Below are 18,602 nucleotides of genomic sequence, written 5' to 3'. Positions count from 1 at the left end.
AGCCTGCACCATTACCAGTGAGAAACACATTTTCTATTCTATATTTTATATTTCAACAGAAAGGTTGTGAGGATGAGCTCCCCCACATACAGACAGCCTGCCTATGGCAGATATGCAGTGTTAAAATTCTTGTACCTGTGCAACTCGTCTTAATTCTGGATAAAATGCCAAGCCTGTTATATGTGGTGTTTTCAATGTCATAGGTGCCAGGGTAGAAGTGACAGTTTTAAAATGTATTCACTTGTCAGAAAACTTATTTAATTTTGAGTAAACATTTCTAATGGGCTCCACTTTCAGGTGTCCTGCCACAGACGAGCCCTCTCATACTTATCAGTTTCTTTTTCTTTGTCTACCAGTCCATGATGTGCCATCTCAGATATTTGAAAAACATAACCCAGCTGACAAAGGTATTATATTAGCTCACTGCCCTGTAAAAACACCCTCTAAGGGGCAGTACACATTTGGCAGTTACTAACTAACTTACTCTGTTTCGTTAAGGAGCTGTGACCATGTACTCTCCCACCAGCAGAGCCGTGACTGCTACCCTTAAGAAGCTCATTTCCCTTTTTGTACTGAGAATATGAGCGCCTCATTATATGTACTGTATATATGCAGGATGCCCAAGTGCGATAGATGTTGCAGTGTGGCAAGGTGCCTAAGGAGTTTGTACTTGATGATCCCTTGGCACACCCACTGTGCATCCCTGAGTAAATGGAATAACCTCCATGCACTCAAGTTCCAACTTTCTTCCAAAGTGCATGCTCCCTAAAAGGGGACATAAAAGGCTAATTAATGGTTGCTATTCAACATCATCTCTGACAGCGGCTTACACTTTGACTCCTGTGTCTTGAGTGCTGTTAAAATCTCATTATCTCATCTATGCAACATCTCTGCATCGTGACCTTACCCCTCCACCTCAGATGTAGACATACTTTTTCAGGAATCCATTACCTCTCAGCTGAATTACTGTAACTTCCTCCTCACTGGTCTTCTTCCAAAAGGTATTAGCAGACTTCATTTGCCTCTGAATGTGCTGGCTATAGATTCCCGTTTCAAAGAGGTCTTCTGGCTTCCCGACCGTTTGATAATTCTCTGCTAGACACTGCTATTATCTTTAAATGAGCTATCTGTCCATTCATTTTCAAAATTTTTTATTTTTCATCATTAGGGGGGGGCTTAACCCAGTGTCATCTGCACAAGGTAGCAACAAACTTTGGATGGTATGCCAGTCCATTACAGGAGCCACACACTTAGTCATACTGAATATTTATATCAACGTTCTTGGTCAAAATCCAAGAATTTTTCATCAAAAATCCATTAACTCTTTGGAGATATCAGTTCTACACAAAGAACTGAACCTACATCCATATGTTGCATCCTAGACCAAACTACTCTCTAATATCCTCATAAGCTTTTCACCCACCTAATTCCAGTATTAATTATTGGAGCACAGGCTTCTTATCAACCCAGATGATTGCATCACTCTTCTAAATGAATTCCCTCATCCTAATGAGAATTCCACTAACCAGCCACCTATCCACTTTCTGAACCCATCAATTCATTATATGGTCAGGATAAGCCTATCTGGGCAGCAATGAGTGTGCAGAAGTCAACCGTGAAGGGGACATTAGAGCACAGCAACTGTTATGCCAGAAATTGTTCCATCTGCTATATCAATTGGATATATGGGTATCATATCAACTGATATACATCCATCCATCCATTTTCCAATCCGCTGAAGCTAAACACAGGGTCACGGGGGTCTGCTGGAGCCAATCCCAGCGAACACAGGGCACAAGGCAGGAACCAATTCTGGGCAGGGTGCCAACCCACCGCAGAACTGATATACATTACACATTAAAGTGTGGATGGGCCTGAACCCATAATGTCATCCCTGTTCTAAACCACTGAGAGATACAGCATAACATTTTTAGAAAAAACAAAGATACAGAAGGCAGCAAAGAATGAGACTAAACATCCAAGATATAGTCAATCTTTCATGTGAGAATTCTGCTTGGTCTTGATTTTTCTAATGGCCCAGAGAGGTGTCACTTTCACCCTAGGAGGCAGTTTTGGCTCTGATGCTAACATATTTATATTCAGCAGACCCATGCTGCCATGATTTTGTCTCCCATTACAAGGAATTACAGCCAGATTTTACTGCTGTCTTAGCCTGGCTCAAAATGATATCAGAGAGCTTCAAGAAAGACAACTTCACTAAGAAAGCTGCTTACTCTGCTCTTTCCTTCTGTTCCAACCTCTAGACCTTTGCCTGTAAATTATCTTCACAGGTAGAATGTGGTTTTCCCAGGAATTCAGTGAGGTCACTTGATCACACACAGATGACCAGTTAGTTCTCTGACCCCAACATTCTGGCTTAAGGACATTGTAAAGGGTAACCTATAGCTTATAGCTGAAGTCCTTTGTCTCACTCCATTGTGTTTATTCAGGATCTTTGTACAGAGGTGGCATATTACTGAATCTATCACCTCTCCCCAAACATGCATCTCAAATAGAGACAGAGAAGAACTCTTTTATTTCAGAATTCACACAATTCCCAGACATTTTAAAGTAGTTAATCTTCCAAAAAAGCACAAATTGGCTTTCATTCCTATTTTTGGAAATGGTTGAGGTCATTGCATATTTATTTCCTGAGTTGTCAGCTTGTTAAGTATACCTATCTAGTTGCATGTTGCATCTCCTTTGGCCTTCAGAACAGCATGGATTTTTTTGGCCGTTGATTCTACCAGATGCTGGATGTGTCATGCAGGTATGTTGTACCCTGTGGAAATAACTGCATTCCTCATCTCTTTTCTTCTCATCCCATTAATGCTCAATAGAGTTGACACCCAGGGGACAAAAGCAATGAAAATTCACTGTCATGTTCCTGGAACCATTTGGTGCAGATACATAACACAGTGCAGTATCATTTGGAAATACACGGGTAAACTTTGTTGGTAGTGATGTTCAGATACACTTGCTATTCAGATGTTCTTCAGTGGGGATCGTAGCCCCTAATGTGTACCAGAAAAACATTCTCCATGCCATCACACTGCCGCTATTGACCTAAGCTGTTGACAACAAACATGATGGCTCCATGGCAACAAATTCTGATCAGTCCATGAGCATGAGGAAAAACCAACCTAAACACATCCAACTAGACAACTTTTTTTCATTCTTCAATGGTCCAGTTTGGATGGTTCTGTACTCATTGGGGACACACTTACTGTTTTTTTTTTTGTTGAGAACATTGGAACCCAACATGGTGGTCTTCTGCTGAAGCCAATCTGAGACAAAGTCATGGAGTATTCTGAGATGCCATTCTGCACACCGATTTTGAATCTGGATGTGATCTGCCTTGTCGTGGCCCATTAGTTTCTTTGTATGATTCTCCTTTGACATTTCCACACACTCTGTAGAAGTTTTTTTTTTTTGCTTTTGCACCTGTCTTGGTAAAACTCTAGAAACAGATGTGCATGAAAAGTATATAACGACATATGTTTGGGAGATGTTAAAGCTGGCATGACTTGCGCTGACTACCATGCCATGTTCAAAGTCCCTAATGCCACTCCCTTTGTCCATTCCAAAGCTTAGCTGACACTAACTGATGCTATATAAGCTGGACTGCCTGATTTATACTACATGATGCATGACTTGTTGGAATATAAATTTGTGTGAGGCTGGGGTGTACCTAATAAAGTGTCATCTCTTAAGACACTTATGATTTATAGCCATAGCACATGCACTTCAGAACGGGTCATCCGCCTGAAGCATGTTCAGGCCTGGCCAGGACTTGGATAGGAGACCATCAAGGAAAAGCTTGAGTTGCTGCAGGGAGAGGTGTTGATGAGACCAGCAGAGGGTACTTACCATGTTGTCTGTGTGTGAATCCCAATGCCCCAGTGCAGTGATGGGGACACTGTGCTGTAAATATGGTGCCGTCGTTAAGATGAGATGTAAAACTGAGGTCCTGACTCTCTGTGGTTATTAAAGATCCCTGGACATCTTTCAAAAAGAGTAGGTTTTATCCTGATGTCCTGGCTTAATTGCCAATCACGGCCTTTTCCATCCTGGCCCCCTACTTGGCCATCTCTCTCACCCCTTCATAGCTAATATTTGGTGAGCAAACTGACGCAATAATAGCTGCCATCACATCATCCAGGTGGATGCAGCACATTGGTGGTGGTTGAAGTGCTTCCCCTCTGTCTATGTAAAGCGCTTTGAGTAGCGTTAAAAGCACTAAATGTAATTAATTATCATTAATGATTTTTTCAGATGTTATGTCCGTGAATCTTTAAATCTCAGGATTTTTTAACAGATAAGGTGATGCAATACATTTCCAGGAATCACTTCAGGCCTGGACTTGTGAAATTGTCCAAACCATCATGGTGAAACTCTTTCTTGGCATAGTCTCATTATGTAATTATTGACTGTCAAAATGTGATTATGTTAAAAAATCCTGTCAGCCTCCTCCTCCTCCTCCTCATCTCCAGCCGTAAAATGGGTCACTTCTGCTTTTTAAAAATTTATGTAGCACAATTTCACAGGAAGTTTGTGAAAATCCTCTCCAAAAAAACAACAGGATGTTTGAACACATGTTGCATCATCTGGAAGACCACTTTTATGTTTTCTTTTTTTCTTGGCACACAATGCAATTGCACACACACTAAAGCAGCAGCTGAGTCCAGCATGAAGGCACAGTTTCTTTTCATTATCTAAAATATTTCATAAAGGCGCCCCCCGGTAAACTCATCATAGAGAAGGAACACAAGCCTTCCCAGAATAGACCTTAATAAATGTATCAATTTTTCCATTTTGAAACCCGCACAAAGCAATTTAGGACAGAGGGGTTCCTAGTCTTTCCTAGCCTAACCAGGTTTTTTCATCAGGTTCCAACCAATTATAGGCTGGCATCTCAAAGTTGCATGGGATGCCAGCCTATAATTTTTATCTCAACATTCATTCCATTTCTTTTCTTAACATGCTTATTCTAATACAAAATCAAGTGGACTGTAATCTATGCCCAACGCATTGGCATATGGCAGGAAACATCCCTGGCAGGGATGTCAGATCAGCACATTCACACAGGCACCCACACCCACTCATAACAAGCAAGTGAAGAGTGCTATACAAAAAATAAACTGAAATAAACTGAGTGGAGTTTAGAGTCACCAGTTAGCTTACATGGAGCACCCGGAAGAAAACCCCCTCAGACACGTAGAAGACAATCAAACTCCACAAAGGTAGCAACTGGATCGGGATTTTCACTCAGTACTCTGGAGTTGAGGAGAGTGTACATAAATTCCATTCTAATGAACTGTGCCTTGCACGTGTAAGCACATTAAAAGCTACTACAGTGCCTTTGCTAATCATAGCCAGAATGTTAATGTTTTGACCTAGCAAGATGGGTGGTAAGAAAAAAAATTAAATCGGTTAACAGAGCGGCCTCTAAGTTGCCTCTGTTTTGTCTTTTTGCAGCTCACTTGCGTTCTTCATTAGCAACTGTCATCTTTATCACCTTGATCAGTGCAGTGGCGCTGGCTGTTCTCATCAGCCTCGCTATCTGCATCTACATGAGGAAGAAGAAAGGTACAAATGTTCTCTGGATTATGATTAAATAAAAGAAAAATGTTTCAGTAGTAATGCTCTTTAAGCCTATCTTCCCTTGCCAGTGTTCCAGACACACTGATTTCTTATTCTTGGCATGCCATGCCTCACTATTGTATTGTTCCTCTTGTATGATCGACAAAGCAGTATTGCTTCTGCTTCTTATCTCCTCTGCTTAAGGTATAAATACAGAATGATGACATGTAATAACAAAAAATGATCAGCACTCGCAGATCACAGAGATTTCAGCAATGCTAATATTTTTTATTCTTTATGTTTCTGCAGGGAAGAAGAAATTTGGGTAAGCAAAAACAAAATCACATTTTTGTTTCAAGGTATGATGAGACTTGGATGGAAAGTGTGAGAGCCCCATAAATCTTTGACTATGGTAGACTAAAAGGGAATTGTGAGTTGGAATCTGGGTGGTAAGGTGGCCTGACTGATCCAGAGTTCAAATCTCAGCTGTGTGTGAGTGTTTGCACACTACAGATTCTACTTGGGTTCCTGTGCATTTTACAAAACATCCTAAAATGTGTTAAGGTTACTCAATGGTGGTAAACTGTTTCATTGTGAGTGAATTGCACAGCAGCTAGTTCTGCGACCTAGAAAACCAAATGTCCTGGCTTTGACTTCCTGCCCAGTCCCGTCTGTGTAGAGTTTGTGTACTCAGGTTCAACTTTATTTCTATGTCTGTTTAAGGTTCCTCTAGATATTCAGGAATTTCCTCCTCCATTCCTGAAATGTGCACATTAGGTTGACTAGCAGCTCTAAATTGATCCTCTATGGCTATGTGTGAGAGTGACCACTACATTTGGACCACTGTCCTTTGGAGAGGTGGTTCTTACACTGCTGCTGGTAAGACTGACACCTGCCTGAACTGGATTAAGCAAATTCACAGAGTAGATGAATTGGTGTCCTATCCAGAGTTGTGTTCTGGCCTTGCACTCAGTGCTGTCTGTAAACTGTCTGGACCCGAAGTTGCTGAAATGGAATTTATCGCTATGAAAAATGAACAAGTGAATGCATGTGAATCTGGCCAGAAGCAAGAAAAGTCAGATTAGTTTGAGGTCAGCTAATTAAATCAAAGGGAAATGTTACTCTCTAATGGAAGAGATGGATGAGTCTGTAAAGGATGTAAAGGAAAGGGAACATCAAAGAAAACAAAGCACAAAGACGAGAAAACAAGATATCTGGAAACATCCAAAGGAGAAAGACCAAAATCTACAGAGGATCATAAGATACTAGCAAATCTGAAACGTACAGGGGCTCCATATCAGGTGAGCAGGCGACAGCAAATATAAATGTAGCATTGTTTGTTATGTTACCAGGCCCGGTCTTAGGTATTATGGGGCCCTAGGTGAAAGGGGGGTCCAGGGGCCCCCTGAGCGGGGCGGAGCCCCCCTGGAAGCTCTGTGAAATGCGTGAAAATTAGACCAAGGAGTTGATCCGGGGCCCCCCGGACGCCGGGGCCCTAGGCGGTCGCCTACTTCGCCTATGCCTAAGGCCGGGCTTGATTGTGACAAATAATGCTGTAGTATATTTAAGTATATATGACAATTGCTCACTCGGACAATTTGTTTTTGGGGCCCCCAAGAGGGCGGGGGCCCTAAGCTATAGCTTGTGTAGCTTATACGTAAATCCTGCACTGTATGTTACTCTGTTATGGAGTGATAATAGCAACTCTTCCAGTCTGCAAAAGATCTTAATCCTCATAGCCCCTAGGGGGCAGAAGATGTTAAACCAAAGTAGCTCCTAAAGAAAACTATCACCCAGATGCCCCATAAATGATCATGAAAGGATGGTTCAAAATACAGAGAGTACTTGGGGATCTGGGAACCCCCTCATTAAGCCTTTGAATTTCTAAAAATGAATTTTAAAAACATGTTGTAGTAGCTCTTATAGGTTGGGTGGGAAGGCAGCGACACAGGCTAGACGCTTGGCTTGGTGGGAGCCTATCCAGCAAGGAAAGGATATATGTACTTTGATGGACCTTGAGAGTATTTGAGAAAAAGGACAGCGACATTTTGAGCAAAAACATCAACAGCAGCCTGACACAGCCATTGTTGCTTGTCCTAATCTCAGTGATACCGAAGAGTGTGATGGTGGATAGCAGAAAGTGACAGAGACTGCTGATACAGAAGGAGTTCACAATGCAGTAAACCACTGCTTCACCCTTGAAATGACCTGATTCTGCCTTCTGTGTTCTTAACTAACTATAGCTTCAGCACTGGTCTTTGGTAAACAGGTGAATTGGTTCATGATGTACAATTACATTAATCCGCATAATCAAATAGCCATTTTAGCAATGCACACACAATGCATAAATGTTGTGAAGAGTGACTGTCTTGTGTGGTGCTTGTGAGACATACAAGGTGCTGCGAATTTTGTTTGTAGAATTGTTTATTCATGTATGGTGTGAGTCACCTACTTAGGATATGCACATCCTAACTGATAGATAGTTTATTGTATACTCCAAACTACCAGAGTAAGATTTCAGTGTCCAGCCATCACTGGAACACAAATTGAGACCCATGATTATCATGGGATCTTTTACACAGTGTATGCAAGAACTCCTTTAAATAACGTGTGTATCAGAGAGTGAGGCACACAATGTCCACACAGTATATGGAAGACAAGGGAGACACGAGTATGAAAGCAGAAGAGAGCAGATGATCAAGAGCTGACTGGGAAATCAAGAGGTTGATGAATGAGATATCTGGACAGGAGGTTAAGTGACAATGAAGGATCAGGACCTCTTTGATACCCAAATCGTTCTTGTAACACTAAATTGGAAACTACTGAGGTTGTGTCTTTTGATTATCCACCCACTAGCACCTTGGAGAGCTACAACAGTGACCACTGACACCCCTAATGTGCTTTTCTTTGTTTTGCTTGGCCACAGGTATAATAGCGCTCCCCTGGACAATGTCACTGAACTTAAGAACCTGAAAATTTGAAGAAAGTGCTGACTCCTCTGAAGCTGGAGCCAATCCATTCCAGACTTACCAGATATTTTAAGTGTGCATGAGAGTTTGCTTTGCCATCACTTTGGGTGCTCATTTATAGAAGGCACCAGTTCAAAGTTACCAAATTGTTGTTAAGATGGTCAAGTGTGTTCTCCCTGTTCTGAATCCAGTGTGGAAATATCACACTATATGCAGCTTAATTTACAAAAGGTTTGTTCAATAACATGGGTTTAGCCATCTACTTCTTGATACATTGACCAGTGATCTAAAAATGAGATGCCATCATGGGACTGGCTTTGTTAGGCCAAACTCTTAAAAGTTGTGGGTGGAGGGGGTCACAATCTCAGAGTAAAGTCTTCATCAGGTCTTTATATTCTTCAAGGACCCACCATGACGGGCAAGCAGGGCAGCTTCAGTAGTAATCATTTCTCTTGTAAAGGCTTTTTTATAACCATTTTGAATGTCAAAGCATAGTGTGAATAAAATTAGAGTGTGCAAGTGTTAGCTTTCTCAGCACAACATGGCCTTGCTTATCAGATTGAAATGGGCGATTAGACAGGAAGTGACTAATTTAAATAGAACTCTTCATTAGGGAGGGGGTGGGGGGGGGGGGTGTGAGTGTCCTGTCGCCCCACCACAAGGACCAAGGAGTGACGTCAGGTTACAAATTGGGATACCTTCACATCACTCAGTAGGAGTATATATACAAATGGCACACTCACTACGTCTAACAATTTGAATGCTGCACATACAGAATGATTCCTGCCCATCTTACACAATCACACTTTGAAATGAGATCACCCCCAGCGCCAAAATGATTGTCTTTTTTTGTGGACCTTTCCCTACTGGTTTTTCAAATACACACTATCTCCCCATGTTGTGGCTTGTTGGAGACCCAATTTGGAATTTCACTTCCTTTTTGCAACTTTTGCAAGGCAGCTCCATAAGACTTCTCCTAACATCATGGCCGATCCTGCTAATAGGCAGCATTTTCTCTTTTTGGGTGTCTCTATCTGCAGGAACCATCGCTGACTCTGACACATGGCCATATTTAGCTATCAGATCACAGGGTGTCCCACATCCGCTTTTGCTCAAACTCTGTTCAGTTAGAAGAGGAAGTCAGAAGGAGCGTTGACTTTTGCAGATAGTCTCTTTGAGTTTCTCCAGCGCACACGCTGCTGAGTCACGCCTTGTTTGTAGCCCTCAACAGCCTGACTTCAGACCAGCATCTGTGAAGGCATGGATGTACATCCCCAATCAACATCCCTTTCTCAATTAACTCTGACATGTAAAGGGAGGCACAGTGGTTAGCAGGGCTGCCCTCTAGCTGCAGAGTCCTGGATTCATCTCAAAATGGGTTACTCTCATTGTGGAATTTAGATAAACTCTTACTGTGTGCACATGGGGTTTTGTCCAACATCCCAAAGATTTGCAGGTTAGATGAACTGGCAACTCTAAACAGGCCGCATATGAGTGAGTGTCGGGGTGTGTGTGTGTTAGATTGGCATCCAACCCTGGGTTATTTTGTGCCAACTCTGCCATTATAAACCCAGTTCCCTGGTAATTCTGAATTGAATTAAGCGGGATCAGTAATGGGTAGATGGTTGATTGGGGGTTGAGGTGTGAGGTGATTAGCACTGTTGTCTTGCATCTCCAGAGTCTGGTGTTAAAAATCCCCATCTACCATCTGTGTGCAGTTTACCAGCATTTCCATTGTTCAGCTTAGTTCCTCATTCCAGAGGCATGCATCTTACACTGATTGGTGATTCTGAATTGGCCTGATGTATGGGAGTGTGCCCTGCAATGAACTGGTATCCAGTCCAGGGTGATTCCTGCTTGTGGCTAGGTAGGCTGCAGCTCAACATGACTTTGTAATAATAATAACAAATAATTAATTACATTTATTTAGCACTTTCCTAAGCTATTTACAGTGCTCTGCATAGACAGTAGGGAATCACTTTAACCACAACCAAGGTGTATCATCCACTGGGATGGTGCAACAGCAGAAATTCTTGTGCCATCACATTCACGGCGCTATTAGGGGGTGAAGAAGTGAGAGAGATAATTAGCCAATAAGGGACAGAGGAGGATCAGGGGGCCAAAATCACCAGGCTGTGGTGGGCAATTAAGCCAGAATATTAGGGAAACAATTGAATCTTTTCAAAGGATGCCCAGGGATATGTTATGACCAAAGAGAAAGATGGCAACAATTTTTATAGCACAGGTCTCGTCAGGTCAATTTGTGGATCATGCACTGGTAAAAGCCCTTGCCGCATCCACCACACGATGAAGATCAGGATCCTGGGACCTGAGTGCTGCTGTGCAGCGGGCGACGCCTCAGCACCACACCAGTTCTGATCCCCAACAAGCCTGACCCCATTAAGGAGTCCTGTCTGTCGTCTCAGAGCTGTGTGAAGTTTTTTGTTATGGTGGCTGGAGTGCCAATCTTACCACCAACCACCATGATTTCCTTGCAAGTTGCAGGTCCAGATGCAGTTTAACATCATATCCAGGACAAATAGCAGTGTTATATTTTTTGTAAGTTACTTTTAAAAGTAATGTTACCCTCATTGCTCAGGAGACACAGACTCCATGCTTGTTTTTAGATTCATGGTGACCGCTGATGATATTTAATCCTTTTTTTTTCTGACATTTTATGACATCAGAGCGATTTTTCAAAGGAGATCTCCCTAAATGTACTTGCATGTGTAAAAGCAGGCACCTTAACCATCTTACTCACTTTACCCATATTTTGTGGATGCAGGTAAATAGATGGTGAAAAGCTTAAAACAAGATTATAAATTCACATACAGAAATACTCACTACATTCCAATACACGTTTAGCAAACCCAGTTTTGTAATTTCCGCACTGAAACACACAGAAACTGGGAAATAATATCTCACTTATTGAAGGTAGAAGTCCATACTAAAGCAGAAGTTGTATGGGATGAAACCTGCAGCCACAATGGGCACCCAGGACCAACCTTGAGATTTGCTGGTCTAGGTGGATATTTTGGCTGCTCTGATATCTCCACTTGTCCACTTGACTTGGCTGTTGGGCAAAAACCATATAAGCAAGGGTAGGGAAATTCATGTAATAGATGCAAGGTGGCCATTACAGGAAGACTTTGTTAGCAATGATAGGCCAAGAAGAATTTAAATTTTGTAGCCAGTCAAGGAAGTTGAGAAGACTGCAACCTCTTTATGAAGTGGTGCTATTCATGGAAGACCTTTATTTTTATGAGGGCTGGACTAACACAATAACTCTCATTCTTTTCCTGCTTAACATACCACCATGACCTCTCCCCCAATCCTTTTTCAGAGTGGCATGTCACATTCAAGGCCCCCACAGTCAAACTCTGGCACAAAGAAAGTGTGGCAGCATCACCACCTGAGTGGAATATAGAGGCCACCATTGACCCCCACCAAACAAGACATCAGCACTCATTTTTACCAAGAGAGCTCCATGGAGTTTCACTTGTGCTTTTCTACTGATCAATCTACTTTATTGGAAGTTTGAAAAATAAAATCAGAAAGTATCAGGTTCTATTAGCATATTTATTAAAACAAAGTCAATTTTTAAACACACTATTCATAAATCTTCAGGAAATAATGAAGGCAAATAACATCAATAAGGTTACAGGAAATGGTTATTGAATGGACTGTAATTTATTTGTTTATTAAGCTTCTCTTATTTCATGTAACTGCAGTGCCCTCAAAAGCTCGGCCTAACATAAGTATCTTGGCTCAGCTCAAGCATTTACTAGCACATTTACTAACACATTAAGCATTATGTTTTCAATACTGGAAGACCACTTTCTGTAGAAATGCCATATGCTAATTCATTAATTATGGACCAAATAAATTTCTCACAAGCAATCAAGAGTTACTTTGAGAAATGGAGCTCCTTGTCAGCATTTGCATGCCCACTCCATTTTGGGTCTTCTCCTTATCTGCACTTAAATGAAACTGTCAGGTTGAATTTTTGCTCTCCCTGATGTCCATCCATCCATTTTGTTAACCCACTTCACCCTAAGCATGGTCACAAGGTGGCTGGAGTCTATCCCAGCAAGCATAGGGTGCAAGGCAAGAGCAAGTTTTGGACAGGGTGCCAATCCATTGCATGATGAAAACTCAAACACACACAGACACACACCATACTCACACACCAGGGCCAATTTGGCATTGCAAATCCACTTAACCTGCATCTCTTTAGACTGTGGGAGGAAACTGGAGCACCAAAGGCAACCCACATGAACACAGGGAGAACAAGCAACCTCCACACAGGCTGGACCTGGGATGTGAATCTTGGTCTCCTCACTATGAGGCAGCTACTCTACGATTGCACCACCGTGTCACCCTTTATTTAAATTATCAGTACCAATTTGAATTTTTTTGAGATTGTAAATGTGTGGTTTAGTATCAGGAAGATTACTTAACTCCTATGGACAGGAAGGAACCCTGATTGTAATGAGTTACCAGTAATATTCTGTCTAATCTTCATACAATACACTGCTTTGCAGAACATTTTTAGAAAGAATCCATACTTTGTTGAACCTTTTTAGTCCAAACTGTTATCGTGGAGACAATTGAGCCAATCCCTGGCATACTATAGTGCCAGGGCACACTCACTTATTGACACCAGGCCAGTTCAGACACACTCGTACATGTAACATCATTTCTATGATTCATGATTTATTTAAATTAAAGAGGCTGAAACAGAGAAGTGGTGCAGGCAGAAAAAAAGTGGACTAACGTGTGTTAGATGAGCTAATCAAACATTAAAATAAGGAATTCAAAAAAGAAGAGGATTTATGTACAATCAAGGGGCTTACCAGAAATGAGTTTATTCATCCTCATAGGAGGTGCTCATACTCTGCATGCCTACTTTCACACCAGTTTTGTGGCAAGGCATGGACTGTTGGGTAAAGCGAGCCATGAAACATCCCCACATCATTCTCTGTCTTCATTTATGAATTTTCCAGGGCAAGAACATGGCAGAATACACACACATTAGGTCATTTTAGCATTGACAGTCATTCTAGGAACAGGTCTTTGCATTGAGAGGACAACCCTAAAAGAACACGGGGAGAACATGAAAATGCGAGGCAGGAGTAAAGCGGGAGTTCTGGGCAGCATGGCTACCCACTTTGACGTCATGTCCCCCTTCTTATGTATAAAATCATAAGTTAGCATTGTCATTATTTACATGTAGTTATCTCATAAATCAGCACATGTTAATAAGATCATTCTTACAATAAAGACAGACACCCATTTTTTCCAGTTCAAGTAAAAGGTGCTTTATTTGCATAACATACATTTACGATATTTCAGGTGTAATGGCAGCAATGCACTAAATATGTGTCTGTGCATTATTTGAATCTTTTTGAGACCGCTTACCCCATTGAAGGACACAGGGGCTTAAAGCTTATCCCAGCAGTAATGGAGACCATCATAAAACAACAAGAAGTGAGCAGTGAATAAACAAAGAAAAAAAATCACCTTACATAGCACTAAGAAATAAGCACACAAAATGAAGTCAGCGCCCAGCATTACACACATTCATTCACAGCCATCTTTGCCCAAATGGAACCAAACCATCTGGTTTGTGCTGAAGCACCACAGGATGATCTGTCATAGATGTTCAAAATGACCGTGGTCACTATCCAAAGCGGCAAAGTGCTAATGTTCATCACGGTGCATGGTGACCACCCTCAAATGTCACAGATCTTTCAGGCATAACTGAATTTAGGTTTTATCACAAGTCCATATATATATATACTGTATATATATATACATATATATATATATATATATATATATATATATATATATATATAGATAGATAGATAGATAGATAGATAGATAGATAGATAGATAGATAGATAGATAGATAGATAGATAGATAGATAGATATATGTTTAATAATGTATTAAAAATTACACTATAAATGAATATTGAAATTCACATGCAGATTAAAAGCATAGTAACAATTGTAAAAATGAACAGCAGCAAGATAAAACTGTGACTAAAATGTCTGTCTTTTTTTTTTCACTTAAAATCCCCCACTCCACCACCACCACTATTTGCACTCCTCTAATCTTACCTTAGTTCTCACCACTGATCTGCTGGTCTGGCTTGAGTTTTGCAAATTTTGACTGCCAGTTAGACCGCACAACTTTTTTTAGTGTTTCCCTTCTTTACAGAAAATTCAGATGTGTAATTTGCTTGAATGTAGAAGTGTGCACTGCAAAGCTGCTAATGGTGAACCCCCTCGACTACATTTAATGTAACACTTTCAGGGGTCTGTCTGGTGACATTGTGAGAATGCTGAGCTGCTACTGCCGATTTCACTTTGTACTGCAGGTTTTCACCGCTCACCTCAGATGTTACCCTGCACCTCTCTTTTTTTCTGCCCTTTTTTTTTGTTCTTCCTGAAATAAAACTTTTTTTTAAACAGATGTGTGTCTACTTCACCCCTCTGCACTCTGGGCTTAGTCCACCATGAACAGAGTATAGGAGTAGGCTTTAGGGACAGGGTGGACACTAACAAATAAAACCTTTAGTTTATACAAGCCATCAAGTAAGGATAAAAGTGCTGACAGTGGGAAGAAAGAGACACAATAATAATGGTCACCTGAAACAGTGAACTGTATATTTACATAAACTCTTGACTACCCATACCGATAGATAGATAGATAGATAGATAGATAGATAGATAGATAGATAGATAGATAGATAGATAGATAGATAGATAGATAGATAGATAGATAGATAGATAGATAGATAGATAGATAGATAGATAGATAGATAGATAGATAGATAGATAGATACCCACATGTATGCCTGGATGATGAAGCAGTGGGGTTTGCTGCCTCCTGCTCACCAGGCAAACCTCTCATGTCTGAAACATAAAAGCTCTTACTATCACATATGGGCAGAATCTCGTCACTGAGTAAAGAGAAAGTTGATAGTGACAGTACATTCATTCATACAGAAGGGGGCCAATGCAGACAATGCCTCTGTGCACACATAAATTGAAGCCAACAAATTATTTTTATTCTTCAAAAACACCATTTCTCATGACTTTCACTTACGCTTGCATTTCTTTCATGTTACTCCATTTCTTGATGCTGACCCGATCGTCTCTTTGGCACAACGGCGACACATTGGAGTTGTGCTTACACTCTTCTGCCCCTCTGCTCTTGGCACTAGACCTTTTGCACAGCAGCTCTGTTGTTCCTGTTTCTGGACTTGTCCTCTGTGGTGGGGGGCCCTCTTTTGCAGTTCAGCCACCTGCCCGTTGTCATGGAGCCCCTCGCTTGGGGTATTTGACAAACTGACACTCTATCAGACTGAGTGTCGAACTCAGCTTGTCAAATACACGGAGCGGGGGACCCTGAAGTGGGCTTTTTAAGTGGAGATTTTTTCAATGCAGCACTTCCTGCAGGAATGGTGGAGAACAAGTAGCAGTTTTAGATTGAGGAAGGAGGAAGTGTGACACTAAAGCACAATGTCCCTTTTCTGATGCCCCTTTAGTTGGGCCACTATGTTTAATACTGGATTAATGGACGGATGCTGCCAGTCAAGAAGCTAATGTGTCACCACCATCTTATTATGAAGTAAGCTTGTTAAATGCTTTTAGGTACCCTTATGGAAGAAAAATAAAACAGAATGAATAGAAAATATACCTGTAATTCTGAAGCACTTTCAGTTGTACATTTGTGTAAGGTAGAGTATAAAGTTAAAGCTTTGATACATTATGCAGGGTTATTTGCATAACTTAGGTGGACAGTATAGCAAGGCGCTACATAAAAGAGAGATTTATAAATATATAATTTTTCAAAACCATGCATCCGAAAATGACAGGTTTGAATGACAGTGCAGCAGATGGTCCGGTGACATTCTGCAGGAGAGCACTGCTAGCACGCGTCCTTCTATCCCACAGGGTGCCATCCTCCCCCAGAACAGAAACTTAAATGCCTGCCAGCTAAGGGGTGAGCTTCCCGCTTGGACTCCACTGGAACGTGGGCTGTTCATCAAGCAGAAAACTACAAGAAAATTCTAGAACTTCATCAGCGAAAGGCTTGTTTTTATCGAGAGAGGGCTAAAGCAGAACATTTAAGTATGCTGATCCATTTTGGATGTCAGCACGTGCTGGCTTGAGCACAGATCAAAACCTGTGTGCAGTTAAGCTGAGGCTCAGAGACACTTTCTAATTATTGAAGCATTCAACATAAAGCAGTTGGAAATGTTGCACTTTTTAGAAAGACTGCTGCTCTGACCTCTTTCTTTCTTTCTTTCTTTCTTTCTTTCTTTCTTTCTTTCTTTCTTTCTTTCTTTCTTTTTCTAATCAAAAGCCAAACATTTTGTGAATGCTCATACTTACCAGTTCAGCACTGGTGCTGTCGCTGAAGGTCCACTCCTCTGCCACCCTGCACTTGCCTGACCTCTTGCCCAGGACTGCAGCAGACAGCAAATGCACACAGGACAGGAAGGCCGAACATTTTGAAGAGCTCTGAAATCCTCAAGAGGAAGCTAAAAATGAGGAAGATAACTGTGAGGTTAGCAAGCAGGAAATATCTGGGACTGAGGTGACAACATGTCAGAGTTGTGAAACAGCCCTCTCCAACAGTCAAAGTCTGTCTGAGTGCTTGAAAGCCTGGCCTGTCCACCTTCATTCTGACAGATCTGTGAAGGCTCAGTAAGGAGTCCTCACTGCCCCCTCACTATGACTGACTCCATTTTACTGTGTCTCAGTAACAAAATGCTTCTTGCCACCTTTTATAATTTAACATGTCCTCCACATGAATTATGGCCTCCCATTGTGATATATACGTTATTACCACTTTACTATGTCTGTCTCCTGGTTGCACCATGGCAGGTCATTTTCTTTGATTGATTCCATATCACAGGCTCATTGAAGCAGAATCCTTATTACTCTGTTTCTCCATGAATCACCTGTTTTAATTTCAATAAAATGAACCCTTATTGTCTCTTAATAATCTTACAGTGATTATCTGTCCAATTAACTGTCTTAAGCATTGTATTTGTATACACCATATTGCCCCAACAAAGCACTTTTTAACTCACTAGTCAATGAAAGAGACCCCACATTCCTCCTGACTGTCCCATTTACCCCTTCGATTTAATGACTACACACTGAATTTGGACAAACCCCTTATTACCTCCCCTACAATGACAGTCCACTGAACCCCCCCTTTAAGACACAGCCCTTTCACCCCTTTTCATCATGGCTGTTGCTGCATTGGCAAGTGATGAACTCACTATTGCCCTTTTCTCTGTGACTGACTCCTCTTTACCTCCTTGCTCTAACTGTCCCCTTGTTGCTCTGTGACACATCTACAAGTCACAATGCACAGCAGAAGTAAAGTTTGGTTGACAATGTGAAATTTGCATTCTTGATCAACCATTAACTTGTTCCATTATGTAATATAAATTTCTGCATTCTGTTTGCATGTGTATAACAAATGTTCTCAGGTAAGGAAAAAGGAAGTTTCCAGGTAAGGTTGTTATACTCCCTAATAATGGCACCAGAGAGTGTTGCGTGTGGACTGTACTCTGTGAACAAGGCAATAATGCCCTATAAACCTATTATGTATTATCTGTTTGCTCACTCCATATTGTTGTGACATTAAACAAAAACTTTTTTCACAGTGTACCATTACTGTCTCCTAAATGCCCCCTGAAAGACCCTTTACTACCAAATTAACTATCTCTATGCTATTATCAAGCACTCTCTTCTACAGCCGCTTATTAATCACTATGGCTGCTTCATTATGGCCTTTCACAATATTCCTATCATGTCTCCACATCACTGTTAAATTGAAAGAGATCTATCGGTATTCCTGCACAGTGACTGACCCATTAATAGTCCATTTGGTGTGATTATCTTTCCATAACTGTTAAACTGTAACATATAATGTTCTTTGGGAAACCTTTCATTAGACAGAGCACCCTATGCCCCACTTCACTGTACGTAATGTCTGATCACAGTATTTTCCCCCT

General features: G+C 41.2%; 1 protein-coding gene and 1 long non-coding RNA gene across 2 annotated transcripts in view; one reads left to right on the top strand and one right to left on the bottom strand.

Annotated features, from left to right (window-relative positions):
* Window positions 1-14,307, top strand: part of LOC114662137 (Fc receptor-like protein 5) — a 58,658-nt gene extending 44,351 nt beyond the window's left edge. The window contains exons 10-12 of the mRNA XM_028815490.2: window positions 5,479-5,589; window positions 5,893-5,908; window positions 8,510-14,307. Of these exons, the coding sequence (XP_028671323.2) occupies window positions 5,479-5,589; window positions 5,893-5,908; window positions 8,510-8,564 (182 nt within the window). The 3' untranslated portion in view covers window positions 8,565-14,307. The remainder of the gene's footprint in view (window positions 1-5,478; window positions 5,590-5,892; window positions 5,909-8,509) is intronic.
* A 1,335-nt stretch (window positions 14,308-15,642) lies between these two features.
* LOC114662139 (uncharacterized) lies at window positions 15,643-17,510 on the bottom strand. The gene is made up of 2 exons (XR_003717958.2): window positions 16,963-17,510; window positions 15,643-16,017 (listed from the first exon to the last, which is right to left on the bottom strand). It is a non-coding gene; the product is annotated as an uncharacterized LOC114662139 (long non-coding RNA).
* Window positions 17,511-18,602: the final 1,092 nt, after the last annotated feature.

This window comes from Erpetoichthys calabaricus, chromosome 12 (assembly GCF_900747795.2).
Source record: "Erpetoichthys calabaricus chromosome 12, fErpCal1.3, whole genome shotgun sequence".
Classification (NCBI taxonomy): domain Eukaryota; kingdom Metazoa; phylum Chordata; class Cladistia; order Polypteriformes; family Polypteridae; genus Erpetoichthys; species Erpetoichthys calabaricus.
Note: the sequence above shows the minus strand (reverse complement) of the source record. Positions and strands in the feature narration are given on the sequence as shown.